We start from the raw sequence: 22014 nt of genomic DNA, 5'->3' as shown, positions 1-22014 counted from the left end.
GGAAAATAAGTATTTGGTCAATAACAAAAATACAACTCAATACTTTGTAACATAACCTTTGTTGGCAATAACAGAGGTCAAACGTTTACTATAGGTCTTTACCAGGTTTGCACACACAGTAGCTGGTATTTTGGCCCATTCCTCCATGCAGATCTTCTCGAGAGCAGTGATGTTTTGGGGCTGTCGCCGAGCAACACGGACTTTCAACTCCCGCCACAGATTTTCTATGGGGTTGAGGTCTGGAGACTGGCTAGGCCACTCCAGGACTTTCAAATGCTTCTTACGGAGCCACTCCTTTGTTGCCCGGGCGGTGTGTTTTGGATCATTGTCATGTTGGAAGACCCAACCTCGTTTCATCTTCAAAGTTCTCACTGATGGAAGGAGGTTTTGGCTCAAAATCTCACGATACATGGCCCCATTTATTCTGTCCTTAACACGGATCAGTCGTCCTGTCCCCTTGGCAGAAAAACAGCCCCATAGCATGATGTTTCCACCCCCATGCTTCACAGTAGGTATGGTGTTCTTGGGATGCAACTCAGTATTCTTCTTCCTCCAAACACGACCAGTTGAGTTTATACGAAAAAGTTCTACTTTGGTTTCATCTGACCACATGACATTCTCCCAATCCTCTGCTGTATCATCCATGTGCTCTCTGGCAAACTTCAGACGGGCCTGGACATGCACTGGCTTCAGCAGCGGAACACGTCTGGCACTGCGGGATTTGATTCCCTGCCGTTGTAGTGTGTTACTGATGGTGACCTTTGTTACTTTGGTCCCAGCTCTCTGCAGGTCATTCACCAGGTCCCCCCGTGTGGTTCTGGGATCTTTGCTCACCGTTCTCATGATCATTTTGACCCCACGGGATGAGATCTTGCGTGGAGCCCCAGATCGAGGGAGATTATCAGTGGTCTTGTATGTCTTCCATTTTCTGATGATTGCTCCCACAGTTGATTTTTTCACACCAAGCTGCTTGCCTGTTGTAGATTCACTCTTCCCAGTCTGGTGCAGGTCTACAATACTTTTCCTGCTGTCCTTCGAAAGCTCTTTGGTCTTGGCCATGGCGGAGTTTGGAGTCTGACTGTTTGAGGCTGTGGACAGGTGTCTTTTATACAGATGAGTTCAAACAGGTGCCATTCATACAGGTAACGAGTGGGGGACAGAAAAGCGTCTTACAGAAGACGTTACAGGTCTGTGAGAGCCAGAGATTTTCCTTGTTTGAGGTGACCAAATACTTATTTTCCACCCTAATTTACGAATAAATTCTTTACAAATCCTACCATGTGGATTCATGGATTTTTTTTTCACATTCTGTCTCTCACAGTTGAAGTGTACCTCTGGTGCAAATTACTGACCTCTGTCATCATTTTAAGTGGGGGTACTTGCACAATCGGTGGCTGACTAAATACTTTTTTGCCCCACTGTAAATGTCATATCATCTTACATTTAATTTGCCTGCAGTATTTGAGTATTAGCGTTACCTTTATCGTTGATATTGTTGGAAATGTTCTGCTCTTTGATGGAGCTCACAAAAAATATTCATAGCAACAAAGATGATGGTCGAGAATAGAACCTTCTCTACACACAAAATGATCCTGTGTATTTGTAAAATCAACAACACCAAACGTTTGGCTAATAAGGAGGATGAAGGTGTCAGTAGAAAGTAACAATCAAAAGTCGTCAGATCATCGGTTTCATGCTGGTTCAGTATTCCAGCATGAAAGTGATATTATCATAGACTCGATTATTAAAAATAGATGTAACTGCTGTTGGTTTTTAGAGCCATTTTTTGAAGTCTTGGATGCATTATTGCATTGTTTCCATTGGCATCTGTAACCAGAAGTGACAAGAGGATGGAATGCCAGAAGTTATCAGATACAGTAATGCTATAGCAAAATTGGTTAGTAAATTGTATCCATGGACTTGAGGGGTGCATCCCATGGAGACAGAGACCTGAGGGGGTATATTATGAAGAACGTTCACTAGTGTTTCTTTGCATTAGCTAGCTAGACAAAATGTGAAACCCCAGTCAGAGGTGACGAGTATCATGATGGTGGTTATCAGCATCCTCTGTTAAACCAGACTTTCTGCATTAGGCTCGCTGCATGCTTCCATTGAGGATCACCTACTCTAATCAGAGACATCATCACACTGATGAATAATAAAGATCTATGAACATTATAAAGATATATAGTGAGCATTAAAATGCAAAACTGGTGCTGAAAATAAGACAAAAAAGTAATGCTGCAGATGATCATTAATCTTCTGATTCCACAATCATTACAAACACGCTGAGCAGGAAGAAAAAAAAAAACATTGACTTGTGTTTATTTTACCACTCTGTGCACACTCGCTGCTGCTGGGTACAGGAAAGCTGCACAATAGAGCTTCGAAAATTATGATACATTTAAGGATTAAATGTTAGTCGGTGGAAAGGAGATGTGGAAATCCCTTTAGTTTATTAATGCAAAATTAATTTTCATGATTGAAAATTACTGGTGATAAAAAAAAATCTACTAATCATCTTTCTAATCAGAGCTCCAACAGCTGCAGTTTATGCAGTTTATGCATCTATAACATGCATTCCAGAAAATTCCTGATCATCCAGCCCCCTTTAAACCAAAATACTAAACACCGTCTGCTGAGAGCCAGTTTGAGTTGAGCACGTACTACCATGGTGATTATCAAGGTAAAAAAAAGTGACACTTTTGTGAAAACTCTGACCTTAAGCTCAACAGTCTTGGCTAACCTAATCTCCATTCATAGTACACCTCTCTGCTGATTCGTACAAAATAAAAATAAAAAATAAAAAAAACACCAAAAGTGAAGCACAGACTTTTTGGTCCAGCTTTCATTATAATGAAGACACAGCACAAGCCTTGTTATTTGTTAGATATTATATTGTCAGATAATAATAAGGCTTGCTGGCACCGATGCACCAACACCACAAACACTATCAACACGTTGTCACCAGTTAGCTGAGGTGAAGGCTAGCAGATTTAGAGTGGCCTAATCAACACCCACCTGTCCCTCAAAACAGCCACACGCCAAAAGGGCTAAATGGCCTGTATTTATATAGCGCTTTACTAATTCCTAAGGACCCCAAAGCGCTTCACATATCCAGTCATCCACGCACACATTCACACACTGGTGATGGCAACTACATTGTAGCCACAGCCACCCTGGGGCGCACTGACAGAGGCGAGGCTGCCGGACACTGGCGCCACCGGGCCCTCTGACCACCACCAGTAGGCAACGGGTGAAGTGTCTCGCCCAAGGACACAACGACCAAGACTGTCCAAGCCGGGGCTCGAACCGGCAACCTTCCAATTACAAGGCGAACTCCCAACTCTTGAGCCACGATCGCCCCTAAAGGCGATCGAATTTATTAAAGAGAAGTAAATTAAATCCTTAGTAAAATATAAACAGATGAGTTAAAAAAAAAAAAACAGAAAAAAAATCATTCGTTATTGTCAAGGGAGAAATCAACTCAAGCAATGAAAATTATTTGGTGGCAGGTTGTAAAAGCATATATTAGCTGTATTTTAACATTGGAATCTACAGGGACTGATCCGCTTTCAGAGCCAGCCTCGAGTGGCCTTTCAAGAACATACATGTTTTTCACACTTTCATGTTTTACCCCTGGTGATTGCTCTTTGAATGTTATTGGTCATCTTGTAGAAAAGCTGTAGCCAAGTTTTTCATTGCTGCTTCATCATCAACTTTCAGCCCATCAGCTGCTTTATCTAGTAGAAAATCAGCCAATGGATTCTTAACTTGGGGTAAACCAGGATTGAGGCAGCAGCAAAAAAGTTTATAATAATAGTAATATTAAGAGTATGTGTGTGTTTCTTTCTTTTTCACCTGACAGGACACTGAAATTCTCAACACGGCTGTGCTCACTGGGCGTACTGTCGCTGTTCCGCTGAAGGTCGTCACTGTAGGGACGGATGGTGCGGTCTCTGATGTTACAGAGTCAGTGGAGTGCAAGTCAACGGATGAACAGGTTATCAAGGTTCGTGCAACATGAATTCTTTTTTTCCACTTTATCTCATCCTTAATGCTCAGCTTTCTAGTGGCATGCAGGTACGTTAACAGGAAGAATAACACTTCTGTTTGTGGGTTTCAAGAGTTTTTCGCACAGTGAAATCAAAATGAAGGTGCTCGTTTTCTTCTAGCAAAACATCAAAACATGTACCAAAATACATTAGTTTAATGGCAAGGGAAAAACAGAAAGCTGTTTGAAAAAGTCAGGTTTAAATCACAGAAACCCTAGAAGGGGGGGGGGGGGGTGGTATCCTTTTCTCGTGCTCCAATTCGCCACCATGAAGTGCAGCTTGGCAGCTTTTTTGTGTAATCTTGGTGAGAAACAGACAAAAAAAACACTGATTACATACTCTATACTCTGCTCTTGTTTTAAAGGAGGAATAATTAACAATCATCATGCTGAAAGAGAGTCTGTATCCATACCACTTATATATTACATAACACCATCAAACTGTCAAGGTGACAAACTGCTCACCATGTCTGAATATAGCAAGTTTTAAATCTCTGTAAGTTGATTTTCATTGGCTTTTAGAGGTCTTACATAATTAATCTGAAACCTTACTGAATTTTTGGGAAGTGCTGCAAAGGATTTATTGTTAACATAAAATAAGGAAATAATTGTGAGCTGTTTACCACCACAGCAGATTTATTATCCGTCTCTGCGGCGTTATGTGAAAGGAGAAGCAAGAAAAATATAACTGGGGAAAAATAAGAAAAATAAAAGTGTTTATTCTTGATTGTGAGTAGGCGTGATAAAAAAAGAACAGTGCTACAAGTGTGTTGTGTTTACTATACATGCATATCAGATAGAAGAAAAGAGGGAGATCTCTCAAAGGGTTTAATTATCAACTGAAGTAGTACCACATATTGTGACGCTGACCTCAGTAGTCTACTCCCCTGCCCGCTCGTCGGGTTTGAGAACAGTAAGCAGTACCCATCTTTTCTTCATACTATTTTCAAAGGCATCTCAAGATAAAACAGCTTTATTTTTCCCCACTTCACTGTTTCTTTGAGACTTTGAAGTTAAATCCTTCTTTTCTTTATGTTATATGTAGACAAAAAGGAGGGACCCCAATGCAGACACAATCTAAGTTAAGCAAACAAAAGATGAGCTTTATTTCACTAAGCTGATACTTCAAAAATAAAGTCCAAATGGTGATAAGTAATCCAGATACAATACACAGGGTAAATGATCTAAAGTTGATTGCAGCAAAGTGATGAGCAAAAAAGGGAAGCAGAGGAAGGCACAACGTGCTATAAAAGGAGAGCACAGGTGAAACATGAGCAAAGGGCACTTCTCTGACAAAGATAAGTGGAAGAGCAAGGCAAAGGCAACTGATGAACACAATAAGGGCAGAGCAGATAATTACAAGGGACAAAGATAGGGAGTAAAACAACAAAAGAAGCCCAAGGAAATGTAGTTACCAAAAGAAACCCAAAGTGACAACAGTGACACAAACATAGGGTCATTAAAGACAGGAAACTGGTAAACACTGGGAAACATAAGAGAGTTATATACGTGTAGTGATCAAAAACACCCATGGTGAGCACTGAGGCCTTGATCCTGCTCTTACAAACTTCCAGTCAGGAAATCATGCAGGGACGAGTCCAGAATAAATGGGACAAGTGATCAAAATCATCCAAAATGTATACAATTTTATTATTTCAGAGAGTTTGCAATCAAATCAGACTATCATAATAAAAGACCACTAATGATCCATAATGTACCTTTAATGGTGCAGCTCGTCAGCAGTGTAGCAATCACATGATAACTCGCTTTCACCAACAGGAAACTTACAGGTGCTTTTTTTTTTTTTTTTTTTTTTTAACCAAATCCACCCCAAAAAAATACGATCCCACAGGGGTGCTTATTACATGCACTAAGTGTACCCCTAAGAAATAATTGATACCACTGCAACCAAGTTATAATAGACACAGCAAATCAGTTTGCCATACACACCAATGCAAGGCCTGATTCCTGTGAGGCGTTAACCCCAACTCAGGGACTGCACATTGCCCGACTAACATTGCGCCTGGCCCAGTTAACATAAAAACAACCCCAAGTTTTAAAATACATCAAACTAGGAAGAAAAAAGTGGAACGACACAACCAGATGTGCAGCCCGTCCTGCAAGACAAGACACGAAAAAGTGTAAGTAGCCTGTCAGTGCATAAATAAAACATTGTTTTCTGCCTAACATTATATTCAAATACAATACCTTCAACAGACTGCTGTGCTTACTGCACTACATGATTAATGCCATGTTAATCATGACTAAAAAAACAAAATGCAATAATCATATACATTTTTATGAACTTCAGCAAAAAAGTTACCTTTACAAAAAACATTCAGTCTATAGTTTGAATCTCTACTGAAGGGCAGTATGATCACAATATGCTTAAATAGCAACTAGATCTTCTAGTGGGAAGAAATTTTATACCAACTGACTTCTGCAGCTGTGGTACTTGAATGCAGTGAGCGCTTGCTTTACAGATGCTGCATGCATGATTAGGAGCTTGATTTTACCTGTGAAAATAGGACTGAAAACACCTGAGGTTTAAAATGGACCAATACCTTTGTCCATGTAGTGTAACTTCCAGCCTCAATCACAGCAAGTACTCTTCTTTACACTTCACATATAATAATACTGTGTTGAAGTTCACCCAGTCATCTGGCTTGCTCTCGACATTTATAGCGTGGTGTATTTAAGAGTGTTTCAATAGCAATCCAGACACAAACTGCCATTGAACCCATTTTAAAATGCTCGTTGTTTCCAAATCCTGTGAGCCCCCTCATATAAGTCACAGCTTTAGAATGGGGAAAAAAAGACAATAGATCCATCATTGCTGTACTGCACTGCAAGTTTTTATTTTCTGATGATTATTTTCTGATTTAAAGTGTTGCGCTACAGTTTCTCCTTGTATCCCAATAATGTAGAACACTTGACGGATCCAGTAAACCACTAAGCTTTAGCTCTTTAGGTTTTAGGAACTTTTAGAAATTTTGCAACCCCCAAAGCATAGTACTTCATAAATGTTAAATACAGTGCTCTCTCATGAGTCGGTTTTAGTCAGGTTAGTCAGACAGAATTATTTCAGTCAGTAACTCTCATGTGTACCCTGCTGTAACAGTAAGAAAACAGTTGTTTTTACTTTTCTTTTCATTATGATGTCACAGTGAAGTTAACCTATAAAATGTTATTAGATCCTATTAGTATGATGCAGTGTTTAGTGTGCTGGAATAGGTGGAAATAACAAAAAATGCTACCAAAGCAAACCAAGAATAAAAGCAAAAGAGCAAAAGTTTTTCTCCCTTAAAACACAGATGCAATCCTTGGCATGTTTTGTTTTCTGTCACGTTTGGATCTGTTCCATCATATTTTGTTCAATATCTAGTGTGTTTTATGTACTTTTGCAGTGCATGGTAGACATTTGTATGAGGTTTATCATAATTTTGCAAGTGAATTATTCGGTTAATGCCAAAAAAGTGCTGTGTAAGGTCACCGTGACCTTGGTCTTTTGCCACTAAGTTTAATCAGATCATTCTTGAGAACTTTGCAGTCTTTAAGTTCTGTTTAAGTATTATTTAAGAAATACCACCTTTGCTAGAATTAGACAAACAGATGGATGGACAGATGGGCAGTCTGAAAACATTATGTCTTAAGCATTGAGGCATAATAAATGAGCAAAAAAAAGTGAGACTAAAAAATGCAGAAGTAGATAGATTTAGTTTACTCTCTGGATGGTTGCCTTCCATACTTTAAAATCACAAGAACAAAGAAATTATCCTTGTGTGAGTTTTGTGACTGTATGCAATCCAGTATCAGCCTTGCATTCCTTGGTTTGCACTCGTTAAGACAAATAATTTGGAAACTTTAAATGAAAATGAATTGCATTCATACCGCTTTACATTTCCATTTAGCATACATCGAGGTGAAACCCTAAACTTTCCCTCATATCTAAGAATCCTCCTTTCAGAGTTCCAACCTGTTCTCATTACAGGAAGACGAAATATGTAGGAGGTGCAGTAATGCTGGAGAAGGCTGAGGGTGAGAGCGAAGGAGTGGGAGAGAAAGAGAAAAGGGAAATGAAAGGGAGGAGGAGGAGAAAACTGACAGACAGCAAGCTGTCACTTTTGTTCCTCAGAGAGAGGGCTTGGTTTGACATCATTCGAGAGTAAAGCTGCCAAGTTATATGCAAAGAAGTGGCGACAGATGACAGTCTTCTTGTGACTGGTTTGTTATAAAGAAGCAATTGTCAGTATTGAGGACATGTGTTGAAATTACCAGTTGTGCCAATCAAGCTTATATGGTATTTGAGAGTGGAAAAAAAATGAAATGCAAGTGATTACAAACAAAATTCAATGACAGACTGTTAAATACATTTGTTCGTCAAGGGGGAAATGTTTGATAAGGAGATTCTGGGGCTTTGGAGATAATGACAGATACTTCTGATGTTCATGCTGTATCAGTTCTTTATGTTGGAGATGTATTAGAGTAACTTTGGCAAATGACTGGTGGTGTACTTTATCCAGACACTTCATAATTTGTTTTGAGCAAGTGTTTTTCTCTCTGGCTAGATGAATTAGGTTTGTGTCATTTCGTAGCTCCATCTGTTAAGTTGGACCAAAGTCACATAAATTGTGCACATACTATGCTTCACACACAGGCATGCATTAAGAATAGAGCGGTTCTGAAACAAACACACACAGAAAAGAAACTGGAAGAAATTGAGTAATCCAAGCACTTAAATCTTTTTCAAAGCAGCCTAAATGATCAGATTTACTTACTATGTAAGTAAAAAGGTGAAATAGAGCAACTTTACTTCTACAGTGGATTTTTGTATCTGCTTATTTATTCTTATTTTTTCCCGGTTAGATTGTTTTGGCAATCAGATTCTAGAGTACTTTGCAATCTTTAAGTCATGTTTAAGTATTCTTTAAGAAATAACATGTTTATTAGAGTTGCACAGACAGATGGATGGACAGATGGGCAACACGAAAACATTATGTCTAATTATGCTTTATTATTTATTCCTATTTTATTTTATTATTTTTTGTTGTTGTTGTTTTTTGGCAGTGAGATTGTTCTTGAGTACTTTGCAATCTTTAAGTCATGTAAATTGTTTTGGCAATGGCAAACTCAATGTGCTTAACACAGAAGAACATAAAAACCTGTGTAGGTTTACAATGCCAAAGGCAGTGAAAACATGTGCTGAGTGTAGGCCTGTGTTAATAAAAAGGTTTCTAGTCTGTTTTTAATGTATGCACAGATGTAATTGATTTCAGGTCAGCAGGCAGCTTGTTCCGAAGAACAGGACAGCAATAACTGAAAGCACCTTCATCTGTCATGATCCTGGGTCTGCTGACCCAGCGTTTTGTGTTTAGTTTATGTAGCCTTCAGGTTTCCTAAGTTCATCGTTTTCATGCCTAGGTGTTTCTAGTTATTTTCCCCTTGTGTTTCCACCATGTTAAGTCTCCCCTGCTTTTCATGTATTTCATGTCTGTGGCTTATGTTGTCAAGTTCAGGTTGTCATGTCTATGTCTCACTCTGTTTCCTGTTTTATTGTGAAGAGGTCTGGCGTTTCTGTGTTCATCGTGTTCAGTTTTACTCTCCCACTGTGACGTCATTATGTTCATGTGTGCCAGCTGTTTCCCCAGGTGTTGCCACTTCCCTCATTATCTTCCTGTGTCCATTTAGTCTGTGTGTTCTCAGTCATTCTTTGTCAGGTCGTCCGTTGTATTCACCCGTTGTACTCGTCCGTTGTTTCCTATGTCTCATCCCCAGGTACCCATGTCAGTTCACTATGGTTAAGCTTTTTCATGTTTTGTTATTAGTTTACCCAGTTTAGGTTATTGTTTAGTTTTCACCGATGCCCGATTATTTTTACCCTCATTGCTAGCCTCAATAAACGGCTTGTTTTGTTTATCCACACTACGTTTTGGTCTGCGTTTGAGTCCTCCTCTGCAACACATACGGTCTGCCCCAGCCAGACCGTGACATCATCACGCTTAGATTTAATTATAGGAACCGTTTAAAGATCTGCCCTGATGACTTGAGAGATCTGACTGAACTGTAGATAGTGTGTTTGCATCTTATCTTCCTCTCACAGCAATTTTTCCTTTATTCTTTAGGTGTCAGAGCGCTGTGACTATGTGTATGTCAATGGAAAGGAGACAAGAGGAAAAAACAGGGTGATGCTTAACTTCACCTATAGTTTTCTGAATGCACAACTCGAGATGAGCGTATGGATGCCCCGCCTGCCCTTGCTAATTGATGTGGCTGACCCTGAGCTCAGTCAGATTAAGGGTTGGAAGGTCCCTGTTAGTATGGGCAATAGGAGGTAAGTCATGACTGTCTGTTGTGTCTATGTTGTTGCATGTTGTAATAAAAAAAAAACACATCATCACTTTCATCACTTCAGAAACTGACTCCGATGGGCCGAGGGGGCTTTATCCCACATCTGTATATCACAAGAAAAGTTGGCAACTTAAAAAAATCACAAGAATCAAAAATCTAAATTTCTCTGTGTAGGTCATAAACCTGAGAAGTTCTTAACAATCCCTTTATGACAATCATATTTTTCATTTGGTTAAAAAAATAAAAAAATAAAAATGGAGACCACATGAAATTGGCTCAGTAATGATGGTGCAGACATATGAAGCATAATGCAAGTGCAGCTGCATAATAAGTGTCTAATAATTCACTGGATTGGTCTACAGGGGGAAAAAAAGTACTTATACTGAATAAGGAATGACTAATAATTTTGAGCATTACAGAGCTTGAGCATATTCCTGAGGGTTTAAAGAGATATATAGTGTACAATGATCTGTGCAGTTCAGCGTGAGTTGTACAAGATGATCCTAATAAAAATATTTAAATTAATGATCTTTCTGCTAATATGATTTCTGCTGATTAAAATAGAACTAACCCTTTTCAATATCAAAGATCAGTGAAGCGCAGTGACTAATTTACATTTAATAATAGCTTTTATAATTATGATTTACTGTGATCATATTTATAGTGACTATGTTGAAGAAACAATAGAGCACTGTTGTGTTTATAAAGTGAACAAGATTTAGATTGTTCCCTGCGCCCCAGTGTTTACCATCTTTGTCTTTGAGCCAAGATATACATTCATGAATTATACTGTGGAATGAAAGCAGCGGTTACATGAGCTAGCAGATGACATACACGTCATGATTTGTTGCAGTGAGTAATGAGTGATAGAATCAGTCGTCACAGTTAGAGCCCCAGTTTGCTGTGAAACTCAATGTGCTTAACACAGAAGAACTTACCTTACCTATTCTGATGCTTTCAGGAGATTATATGGATATCGGTATTGTCACCTTGGATGGAAGGGTCAGCCCAAATCCGTCTGTGTGGTTTGATATGATGTAGGTCATATGGCATGGCTTTCATAGGCACCAACTCAACCATCAGGACACTCATGGTGTTGGCCCAACTTCTTGTGAAGACAGTTTTTTAAAATTTGTTCTTTTTTCAGTAATAGTGACGCTGCTTTCAAAATGGCCATGTTTACTATTTTTGAACTGGAAAACATGTTATGTAGTATGTAATGATGAAATATGTCAAAATAATGTCATTCATTATTGCAACAGGGGTAGTTATGGTGTATATATCATGTGTACAAACACTTTTTAATTTATATTTATGTTTTTTTTTGTTTGTTTTTTTTGTTTTGTTTTTTGCCTGTCCCATTTGGTTCTTTAGCCGTCAGAATTGTTGTCTGAAGACCAACAAGGATACCCAATGGATTTATTTTGCCAAATGGATCATCGTGGCATTGCCGTATTGGTCCATTTGATCGACCTTTGTTTTTATTATTTATTTTATTTTCAGTTGTTACAGATGGGACAGACATGAGTGAGGGATAGGAAAGGGAGAAAGAAAGAGGAAGGAAAAGAAAAACAGAAGGGAAGAGGGACAGTGAGAAAGGGGGAAAAAATAATAATAAAATCTCCTGGATCACCTGTTGAGAGAGAAAGAATAGAAAACGAGCAAAAAAGAACCAAAGCAACATACTAAACACAACATCATCGCATTAATCTAGCTAAGTGTAAACAGCAGTAAATACTAAATATTCAATGTTGTTGTGCAGCACGCAGGACCGACAGCGCACAATGTGCTTTGAAGTAGCAGCCAAGAAAGGTGTAATTTAAGTCTACGAACAGTGAACACCCGTGTGCACACCTGTGTGGATCAGCGCGCTTGTATTCAAATGGTTTCCACATGTAATGGTCTGCAAGAGAATGTAGAGAGCCATAGCCCCGTCCCCCAGGGCATGAAGCAGGCATGGAGGAGATCCAGGCCCCAGACATCCAGAGGCCCCAGAGTGCGAGAGCCCAAGGAGGACCACCGGAGGGGCATCTGTGCCACCCTCATGGGAAGGGCTGAGGATCCCCAGACAAGGCGTCACCCAGTAGCCACCGAGCAGAAGCTAGAGGGGGCTGCACCGGCGTGCCCGCCGGCTCTGCCGGCAGCCAGCTGTGCCAGAGTGAACCAAGCTGCAGGCCCAGAGGCCGGAGGCCTGAGGGCCACCCGCACCCCGGAGGAGGCCTGACCGAGCAACAGGCGCCAGGCCCCGCCAAGTAGCCACCGGGAGTGAGCTGGTACATACCTGAGCGCCCAGCCCCGGACACCAAGAACCACCAATGCACCGACCCCTGAGGGCATCAGTCACCGGCAGGGAGTGTGGTGAGGGGAGATAGGCCTTGGAGGGCTATATTTATGTTTTCAATTAAAGAAAGCACTGTAAATGCTAACTAAGGAGTCTTAGAGAGTATTTCAACTCAGAAATACCTCACATTTCCTCACGTTAGCGTACCACCCACAGGGTGGCACTCTAACACAAATGCCCCCTGCTACCTAAGCAAGATCACATCAATCATTTCTTTCAAGCGCATCACTGTGTGAAGAACGTGTGTTATGTGTACTTTAACAGGGGTGGCACTGGTTTATTAATGCTTTCATGGGTCAGTGTGCTTATGTGTACATTGACAAAAGTGCTATGGCTGACCTCTCACTTCCTGCAACAAACATGTCCTGACCTCCTGTTTCTGATGCCAGCAAATAGTGTCACCTTGGTTTAAAGTGCCGTCCTTTTGCTGATGTGGAATAAGAACCTGGGAGGGGATGGGGAAGGCAGGTTATAACTAAGCCAAGCCATTGGGCCACATCATGTTAACCTGTCAGCCCGTTTTCCTGCCAGACCGGCCATACCTCATTAAACCTAATGGGAACTGTCACTGTCACTCCACCCCTGGCCACCTGACCGGTAAAAAGAGGCTGGCAGAGCTTGAAAGAAAAAGACAATATGAGGTGAGAGCAAGGAGAAGAGGGAGAGAAAAGCAGAGGAAGAAAGTTGGAAAAATAGATTACAAGGAAGTCCAATAACAAGTTTATGTTGAGAATATAGAATGAGGCAGACACACAGTGTGAGAGCGATGATGATGGCATAGCACAGGACGAAAAAAGAGAGAAGAAAAACAGATTTATAGGCGAGTGATATATACTAATGGAATATAAAGTGGAGATGGATGAGAATAATGTGTGTGTCTTGTTCCTTAACAGGAATGGTAAGACATACCAATAAGAAAATACAGCACAGACAGGCCAGTGGGATATTTACAGTATTTTAGAAATGTACATTTTTATTATTACAACAGCATTTCCAGTTGGTGTGTAAAAAAATCCTTTGCAAATGATTTAAACACTGCAATTAATTCAGAAAACAGAAGACAACAAGTAGCACAAAGGCACAAAGTTCAAATAGGGGCATGTTTACCACTGTGTTGCATTGCATTTTTTAAAATACTGTAAGCATTTGGGTCCATTTTTGTTTCATATGTGATAAAAATTCAAGAGAGCTCATATTTCTCATTCTACTTATTATAAATGGGTGACAGGTATAGACAGCAGGCAAGTTTAATATCCAAACACTTTTAATTAAGGTTGGTGTAATAACAGCAGAATGTGATTTGCCATTGACCTGCTTAAATTAGCAAGGCCTTTACTGAAAAAAGATCCTCTGAATGACAGGAAATGTTGCTCCAAATGTGCAGGTTACTCATGGCATGTGAACTGATGCATGCTGGTACCATAAGGGATGCTTGACTTGTGTGTTGATAACAGGTAAGCGGTCCCTCTTGTCTTTAGCCCTGAATGGCGAAAAAAGAATTTCAGGAAATGAAAATCTTTGATCCAAAAAATTGGCCGTTAGCAAACTAGGCAAGGAGGAGCTTCAGCTCTCTGCTAAACCTTTTTTCTTTAAGACTCAACCTCTTTTATAGGCCAAACAATACTGATTAAGGCAATTATTTGTGAGGTCTGGCAAGTATTGCAAATACTTGTCACTCTGAACATTTCTGGTGTTTGTATTTTACTGCCATCTTGGGTCTGGGCTAGGCGTGCACCTATTAGCACGCAAATAAAAACGGATTTCTGTAGTTGCTACCATTAAAGGATTATTTCTCCTTCATTCTTTTCCACCATGTTCAGATTTATCTGTGGGGGGTTGGTTGGCTTCTTTTTTTAGATAAATAAAAATAAAGGGCTGTATAAGCTCCACTTAAATAGGAGCAAGAGTGTAGAACAAATGCTTTACAAATATCCAGCTGTGAGTTTAAAAACATAGATTTTTTTTTAGGAAACATTTTCTGAGATGCCAAAATTGCAGAGTGTTTTCTGTGAGCCAAATAAATAGCAGGTACACAGAAAAATATCAGTTGCTCTTTTAAAAAAAATGAGAACGCAAGCCGGGTGGCAGTTTCTCTCTGCAAGCTGTTTTTAAGGGATTTTTGAAAATAATGGGAGGCTATTACTTTTGGAAAGTCAGGCGAACTTGCAGCAAAGCACACAGCAGATGATTTGACAGCAGTAAATACTTTACATCAGAGAGTTTCTACTTCATGGACACTAATGGTGACACAGAGTCCACAGAGAGCTCTCAGCGCTTTTTACCTCAAACACAGTCTGACATGGGTTTATGATATCCCTGCTCTTCAGGCTTGCCAGCAGTTGATCAGTGTTTTCCTCTTTTCATTCTTCATTAGGTACGAGAGGGTCACAGATGATAAGGATGGTGTCGATCCAGTAGAGGGGAGGACAGAGACTGCTTGTGTTGCCCAGTACCAAAGCACCACTCTGCGCATCCTCACCCACTTTGTGGCTGACATCAGTGAAAGTAGAGGAGCCATGGAGGAAGATGTACTGGGCCAGCAGACCTTCCTGCTGGGCACCGACTGGCAGGTGGATGTGACACAGTTGGTGAAGGAGTCTCTGAGGGTGGAGGACCCAAAGGTTGCCCAGCTTCTGGATGACCAAGTCGTAATCGGGCTGAGCACTGGAAACACCAAACTACAGGTTGTATTTATGTATATTTTATCACAGTTTCTAAAGCAGAAGTTGTACTGCATGTCTCTGCAGTGTGGCTGTCAGGATTGTTTTGCCATGACTGATCAGTGGGGATTTACACGTTCATCTCATAGACCTAAATTGTAACTGTCACGGAAGCTGCAGTAACTAATGCTTGAATCAGCCATCGCAATACAGTCTTTGTTGTTACTAAGGAAACATGCAGCTTTACTCGATTAAATGACCTGACTGGCTTGGTTGTTTTGGCAGCCAAACAAAAGGTCACAAGTGAGCACAATATCAGACGTATTTGAACTGATAAACTGACATAGACGCAGCAGTAAAGTAACCTGGCAAGTGGATTAGGAAAATTACAATGAGAAGTCTAAAAGCAATAAAGCAAATCCATTCATCTAGACTCTTTTAATGCAAAGTATTTTGATTAGGTTGACATTGAAGTATTAGAAATGTATGAATTAAGCAAAGCACAAGCACGATGGACCAAAACAACTGAATAGAAAAAGTCGGACCACTGTTGACTCTGGTCTTATCCGTCTTATTGTCACAGTCAATATTACCCAACAGGGTTTCAAGTTTTTTCAAGCTGAAAAGCTCCAAACTGTGCTCAGCCGCTTTGCTTTGTCAATGCGGAGCAGAATGTGGCTTTCTAGTTTGTTTATAAATGCAGGGACAGGACACACATAGAAAGCATAACTTTAATTCTCCACTAAAGATACCATTAGTCTACTACATTTTTTTAAAAAGTTAATGGTCATCTGCTCCAATATTAATGTTCAAAATGTTATTTGAACTTGTAAGCCACAGATAAATAATCATCATATTATCACATTTAAGAGGCTAAGTTATCCAATTTGGGGTCATGATAGATATAAAGATAGATATCAATCAGATAGATGGATAGAAAGTAAGACAGACAGACATAAAAGGTTAACAATAAGCTGATGAACATATGGTGAAGCAGTTATGGACTGAAAGAGTCTGTGCAGAGTATGGTAGAATGTTTTTTTAGTCTAAACGGAGTAAGATATAAAAACAACTATATTGATTGCAGCATGGAACAAACACTTAAGCCTATCATGAGTTGACAAAGAAACATGCCTTCATGGCACGTCTTGTAAAAGCTTGCACCTGTGCAGCCTCTCATTCTGTGACCCTTTCACCGTGTATCTCAGAATACTATTTATCCAATAATCCAATAAGGCGTTTCTCAGTATAGCACATGTTCTCACACACTAAATGAACATCAGTTGTTGAAGCAGTCGAATGGCGTTGTGAAACCTTCCATTTTCTTTTTAAATTCAAGGATATGTTCAATCAGCTATACTACAGTATTACTCTAAATCCACATGGGTTACTATTGTGCCACCACAACAGATCCGACCTTATTTATTTCACTTGTTAGTATCGTGGCTGCTAGTAGTATGTGAATGTGTGAGACAAGAACAAGTGCTTCTTTCACCGCTGGTCACAGGAAACTTTAAATTACAGATAAAGCGATATACAGTGGGGCAAAAAAGTATTTAGTCAGCCACCGATTGTGCAAGTTCCCCCACCTAAAATGATGACAGAGGTCAGTAATTTGCACCAGAGGTACACTTCAACTGTGAGAGACAGAATGTGAAAAAAAAATCCATGAATCCACATGGTAGGATTTGTAAAGAATTTATTCGTAAATCAGGGTGGAAAATAAGTATTTGGTCAATAACAAAAATACAACTCAATACTTTGTAACATAACCTTTGTTGGCAATAACAGAGGTCAAACGTTTACTATAGGTCTTTACCAGGTTTGCACACACAGTAGCTGGTATTTTGGCCCATTCCTCCATGCAGATCTTCTCGAGAGCAGTGATGTTTTGGGGCTGTCGCCGAGCAACACGGACTTTCAACTCCCGCCACAGATTTTCTATGGGGTTGAGGTCTGGAGACTGGCTAGGCCACTCCAGGACTTTCAAATGCTTCTTACGGAGCCACTCCTTTGTTGCCCGGGCGGTGTGTTTTGGATCATTGTCATGTTGGAAGACCCAGCCTCGTTTCATCTTCAAAGTTCTCACTGATGGAAGGAGGTTTTGGCTCAAAATCTCACGATACATGGCCCCATTCATTCTGTCCTTAACACGGATCAGCCGTCCTGTCCCCTTGGCAGAAAAACAGCCCCATAGCATGATGTTTCCACCCCCATGCTTCACAGTAGGTATGGTGTTCTTGGGATGCAACTCAGTATTCTTCATCCTCCAAACACGACGAGTTGAGTTTATACCAAAAAGTTCGACTTTGGTTTCATCTGACCACATGACATTCTCCCAATCCTCTGCTGTATCATCCATGTGCTCTCTGGCAAACTTCAGACGGGCCTGGACATGCACTGGCTTCAGCAGCGGAACACGTCTGGCACTGCGGGATTTGATTCCCTGCCGTTGTAGTGTGTTACTGATGGTGACCTTTGTTACTTTGGTCCCAGCTCTCTGCAGGTCATTCACCAGGTCCCCCCGTGTGGTTCTGGGATCTTTGCTCACCGTTCTCATGATCATTTTGACCCCACGGGATGAGATCTTGCGTGGAGCCCCAGATCGAGGGAGATTATCAGTGGTCTTGTATGTCTTCCATTTTCTGATGATTGCTCCCACAGTTGATTTTTTCACACCAAGCTGCTTGCCTATTGTAGATTCACTCTTCCCAGTCTGGTGCAGGTCTACAATACTTTTCCTGGTGTCCTTCGAAAGCTCTTTGGTCTTGGCCATGGCGGAATTTGGAGTCTGACTGTTTGAGGCTGTGGACAGGTGTCTTTTATACAGATGATGAGTTCAAACAGGTGCCATTCATACAGGTAACGAGTGGGGGACAGAAAAGCGTCTTACAGAAGACGTTACAGGTCTGTGAGAGCCAGAGATTTTCCTTGTTTGAGGTGACCAAATACTTATTTTCCACCCTAATTTACGAATAAATTCTTTACAAATCCTACCATGTGAATTCATTGGTTTTTTTTTACCTCTGGTGCAAATTACTGACCTCCGTCATCATTTTAAGTGGGGGAACTTGCACAATCGGTGGCTGACTAAATACTTTTTTGCCCCACTGTATGAAAGAAGCTTGTGTTAATTAAATCAAAATGCAGAGAAAGTTTAAATAGTCTGCAGCTATCCAGCTGTCCATTTTAAGTCAACGTTGTTGCCTGTGTGCTATCAGCTTATGTATTTTTAGTGTAGTGCTTGGCATGCCATGCTGGTCAGGTCAAAGTTTATGGGCTTCATCGAGTGAAATCATGTTAAAGCTTAGTGTAGTAGGTGGACAAATGACAGAATCAGCTCCATAAGCCCAACAGTCAGCCTAATGATGTCATGGTCCTGGGTCGTGCGACCCAGTGTTTTGAGTTTTAGTCTATTTTGATGTTTATTGTTTGTTTAGGTTCATTAAGTTTTTCTAGCTCATTTGTTATTGTATTACCCTTGTGTTAAGTCTCCCTTGCCCTTCATGTGTTTATGTCTGTGTGTCTTATATTGTCAAGTTCATGTTATCGTTTCTGTCATCTTCCCCTGTAGTCGGTCTCCCTGGTTCGTGTGCCTACCCATTATGTGTCATGTCTGTGTGGCTCTTGTTGTCTAGTTCGTTTCATATCTATGTCTCCGTGTTTCCTGTTTTATTTTGAAAGAGTCTGTTCTTTGTTCACTGCATGTAGTTTACTCTCCGCTGTGTTGTCATTATGTTTCATTCTGGTCAGCTGTGTCCCCATGTGTCTCCACTTCCCCTGATCACCTCATGTGTGTATTTAGTCCTCAGCCTTGCTGTGTTCAGTGTTGCGTCGTCTGTGTTCTCAACCACCATGTTTGCATTCATAGTTTTCTGTGGGATCATAGTACCAGTTTCCCAGTTTAGTTATAGTTTAGTTTCGTCACTGTGCTTTTGCCTTGTTTGACCCCCATGTCATCAGCCAAAATAAAGGCTCGCTTTTCGTTTGAACTCAGTTTCGTGTCTTCGCCCATGTCTGCACCTGAGTCCTCCACACACTCTCCACTCGGTCTGCCACTGTGGATCGTGACAAATGAACTACTGGTGGTGGTATTCAAGCCTTTTTATGTTTTATTTTCTCTTAAAATCAGCACAACCTATTTCAGCATCATGCTTTCTATGACTTGTGCTTCTCATTATAGGTCCATAATTTGTTGGACAAAGAAACAATTTTTCTCATTTTATCACAGTGGATTTTAAATCAAAAAATCAATTGAAGTGCACTTCCAGCTTTAATTCAAGGTTTTTTTCCTGTGGAGATATTCTTATCCATGGTCTCCCATTTTCAGGGGCTCAACATTAATCGGACATACAAACATAATTTCAAAATATGAGGATTATTTTTAAGACTTGGATCAAAGTCCTTTGTAGTCAATGACTGTCTGAAGTGTAGAACTCATGGACATCACCAAATACTGTTTACTCCCTTGAAATTTTCTGCTAAGTCTTTACTGCAGCCACTTTCACTTCTCTCTCTCAGCCTTCAGTTTTGTCTTCAGTAACAAAAAAACATTTTATATCTTTGCCTTGACTAACCCTTGGGTTGCATTTGGCTGAACCGTAGAAGATTATAATGTTGTACATTTCAGAAAATCTCATTCTACATCTATCAGCAGTCACATCAATGCTATTGAGTCTTACATGTCCATCCCATAACATTGTCTCCGCCGTGTTAGACAGGTAATGAGGTATACTACAGTTGCTCTTTTCCTTTTCCGTACTTTTTCCTTCCTTCACATTATTCTGGCACAAGTTAATTTTCATTTCATTGTGTTTTGTTGGGAAACCGGTGGTTTGCACCTTACTCTGGATTTCCATTTATTAAGGTTTCTCTTGATTGCAGACATTGCAAATGAATTCCTACCTCCTCTCAAGTGTTCTTCACTTGGTTAGATCTCATGAAGTTGCTTTTCTTAACCATGGAAATAAGTCTGTTGTAAATAATAACTTCGTTGTCTTCTGTAGTCTTTGAGGCCTTTTGGTGTTTATAAGCTAGTCAGTGCATTCCTTCTTTTCAATAATGTATTAAATTGTTCTGTTGGACACTAAAGTTTTTTTGCTAAACTTCTGATTTATTTATTTTATGTTTTTTTTTTTCCAACCTAGTAACAACCTCCCCTACTTGCACTCACATCTGTTAGGCTTTCATATTTAAAATTACATTGCAAAGCAATTAAATACAAATTCAACATTTTGAGTCAACTTTAGATATGCCTAATTAATTTGTCACATCTCACCTGACCATGAAACCGCTTTTCAGTCAACCGTCCTATCCGGTCGTTAAGTAATGACGTGACGAATCCTACTTCCGGGCCTAAAGTAGTCTGCGTTTAATATGGCTTTTGTGTTGTTAACATGTTTAATGTTATGTATTTTCTTCTATTTGATCTCAAAAAGCTCCTAAAACAGTCAGTGATCCCTGTTGACCTCCCTCGGCTTTTATTACCGCTAATCATTTATTTAAGCTCAGTTTTAAAACCTTAGCATGTAACTACAGCCCAGCCCATGCAGCAGTATATGAATGACTAACCTCGTATTGTGGATGGATTATCTCAGTTATTCTCCTGGCTGAAGTTTGGTCCTTTTACAGCATCCTGCCATGCGATTACATTTGTTCCTGACCACCGAGAACACTCACGTTAACTTTTATCGAGTGGAAAAAAAAGTTAGCTTGTTTATATTATGCTAACATAGCTGTGTCGCTAGCGGTCACGTAGCACATCATTATATACCAGCTAGCCAAACTTCAGTAACCCTACAAACGTCACTGCTGTTTAGTTTTCTGTCTTCATTTATGTTGGAAGTGATAACAGAGCTGTACGTTTTAATTTGTTTCCAAAACCCCGCAGTCAGGACATGCTATATTGTATTTAGATAGAAGCTAGCGAGCTAACTTCCTGCTAACTTCTAACTCCGTTAAATGTCATAAATTCCATTTTCATGGATGCCTGGATGTTAATCTCAATTGTTACACCTGGTAGAGCAGAACGCTGATCATTTTATTAAAGATGAAAGACTTTAGACAGTTTTTCAACTCTCAGTAATGCCATAGTGATCGTTTGATATATGGACCTGCAGCGGAGTTTAGGTCCAGACACGGCTAGTGACGTCAGACTTAACGACCGGATTAATTCTGAGCTTCCAAAAATGGGGAACTGTGTATATTGTATGTGCATGTGTGTAATTCCTAAAGTGTTAATGGAAAAGTTTTGTGAAACCCTTTGAATTGAAACTAAAAGTCTGCACTACAAATTGATTGTTTGATTTAAAATACACTGTGGCAGTGTACAGAGGCAGAACTGCAATTTTTGGTTTGTTATATTGGTTCATTCCCAACATCTTAAATGCAATTTTAAAAATAGTATTTATACAGGTGGACATATTGTAGTATTACACTAATAACCCGCAAGTGTAGCTTATTAGAGGAATGTGCAAGAGGAACATATACTCATTATTTTCAAACATTTTGTCTTTTTTGTTCTTCTACTGTTGATTTTATTCAGATATGTAAAAAGAAGATTGAAAAGCAAAGTTGCAATGGTTTTTTTTTTCTTTTCTTCGTAAATACAC

General features: G+C 39.9%; 1 protein-coding gene across 1 annotated transcript in view; it reads left to right on the top strand.

The window, feature by feature from the left end:
* si:dkey-112m2.1 (transmembrane protein 132C) overlaps positions 1-22014 on the top strand; it is a 184126-nt gene that overhangs the window by 155725 nt on the left and 6387 nt on the right. Inside the window, exons 6-8 of the mRNA XM_004538248.3 lie at positions 3869-4012; positions 10177-10385; positions 15118-15427. Coding sequence (XP_004538305.2) covers positions 3869-4012; positions 10177-10385; positions 15118-15427 — 663 coding nt within the window. The remainder of the gene's footprint in view (positions 1-3868; positions 4013-10176; positions 10386-15117; positions 15428-22014) is intronic.

Source organism: Maylandia zebra, linkage group LG7 (genome assembly GCF_041146795.1).
Source record: "Maylandia zebra isolate NMK-2024a linkage group LG7, Mzebra_GT3a, whole genome shotgun sequence".
Lineage (NCBI taxonomy): Eukaryota > Metazoa > Chordata > Actinopteri > Cichliformes > Cichlidae > Maylandia > Maylandia zebra.
This window is presented reverse-complemented; position numbering and strand designations above follow the sequence as displayed.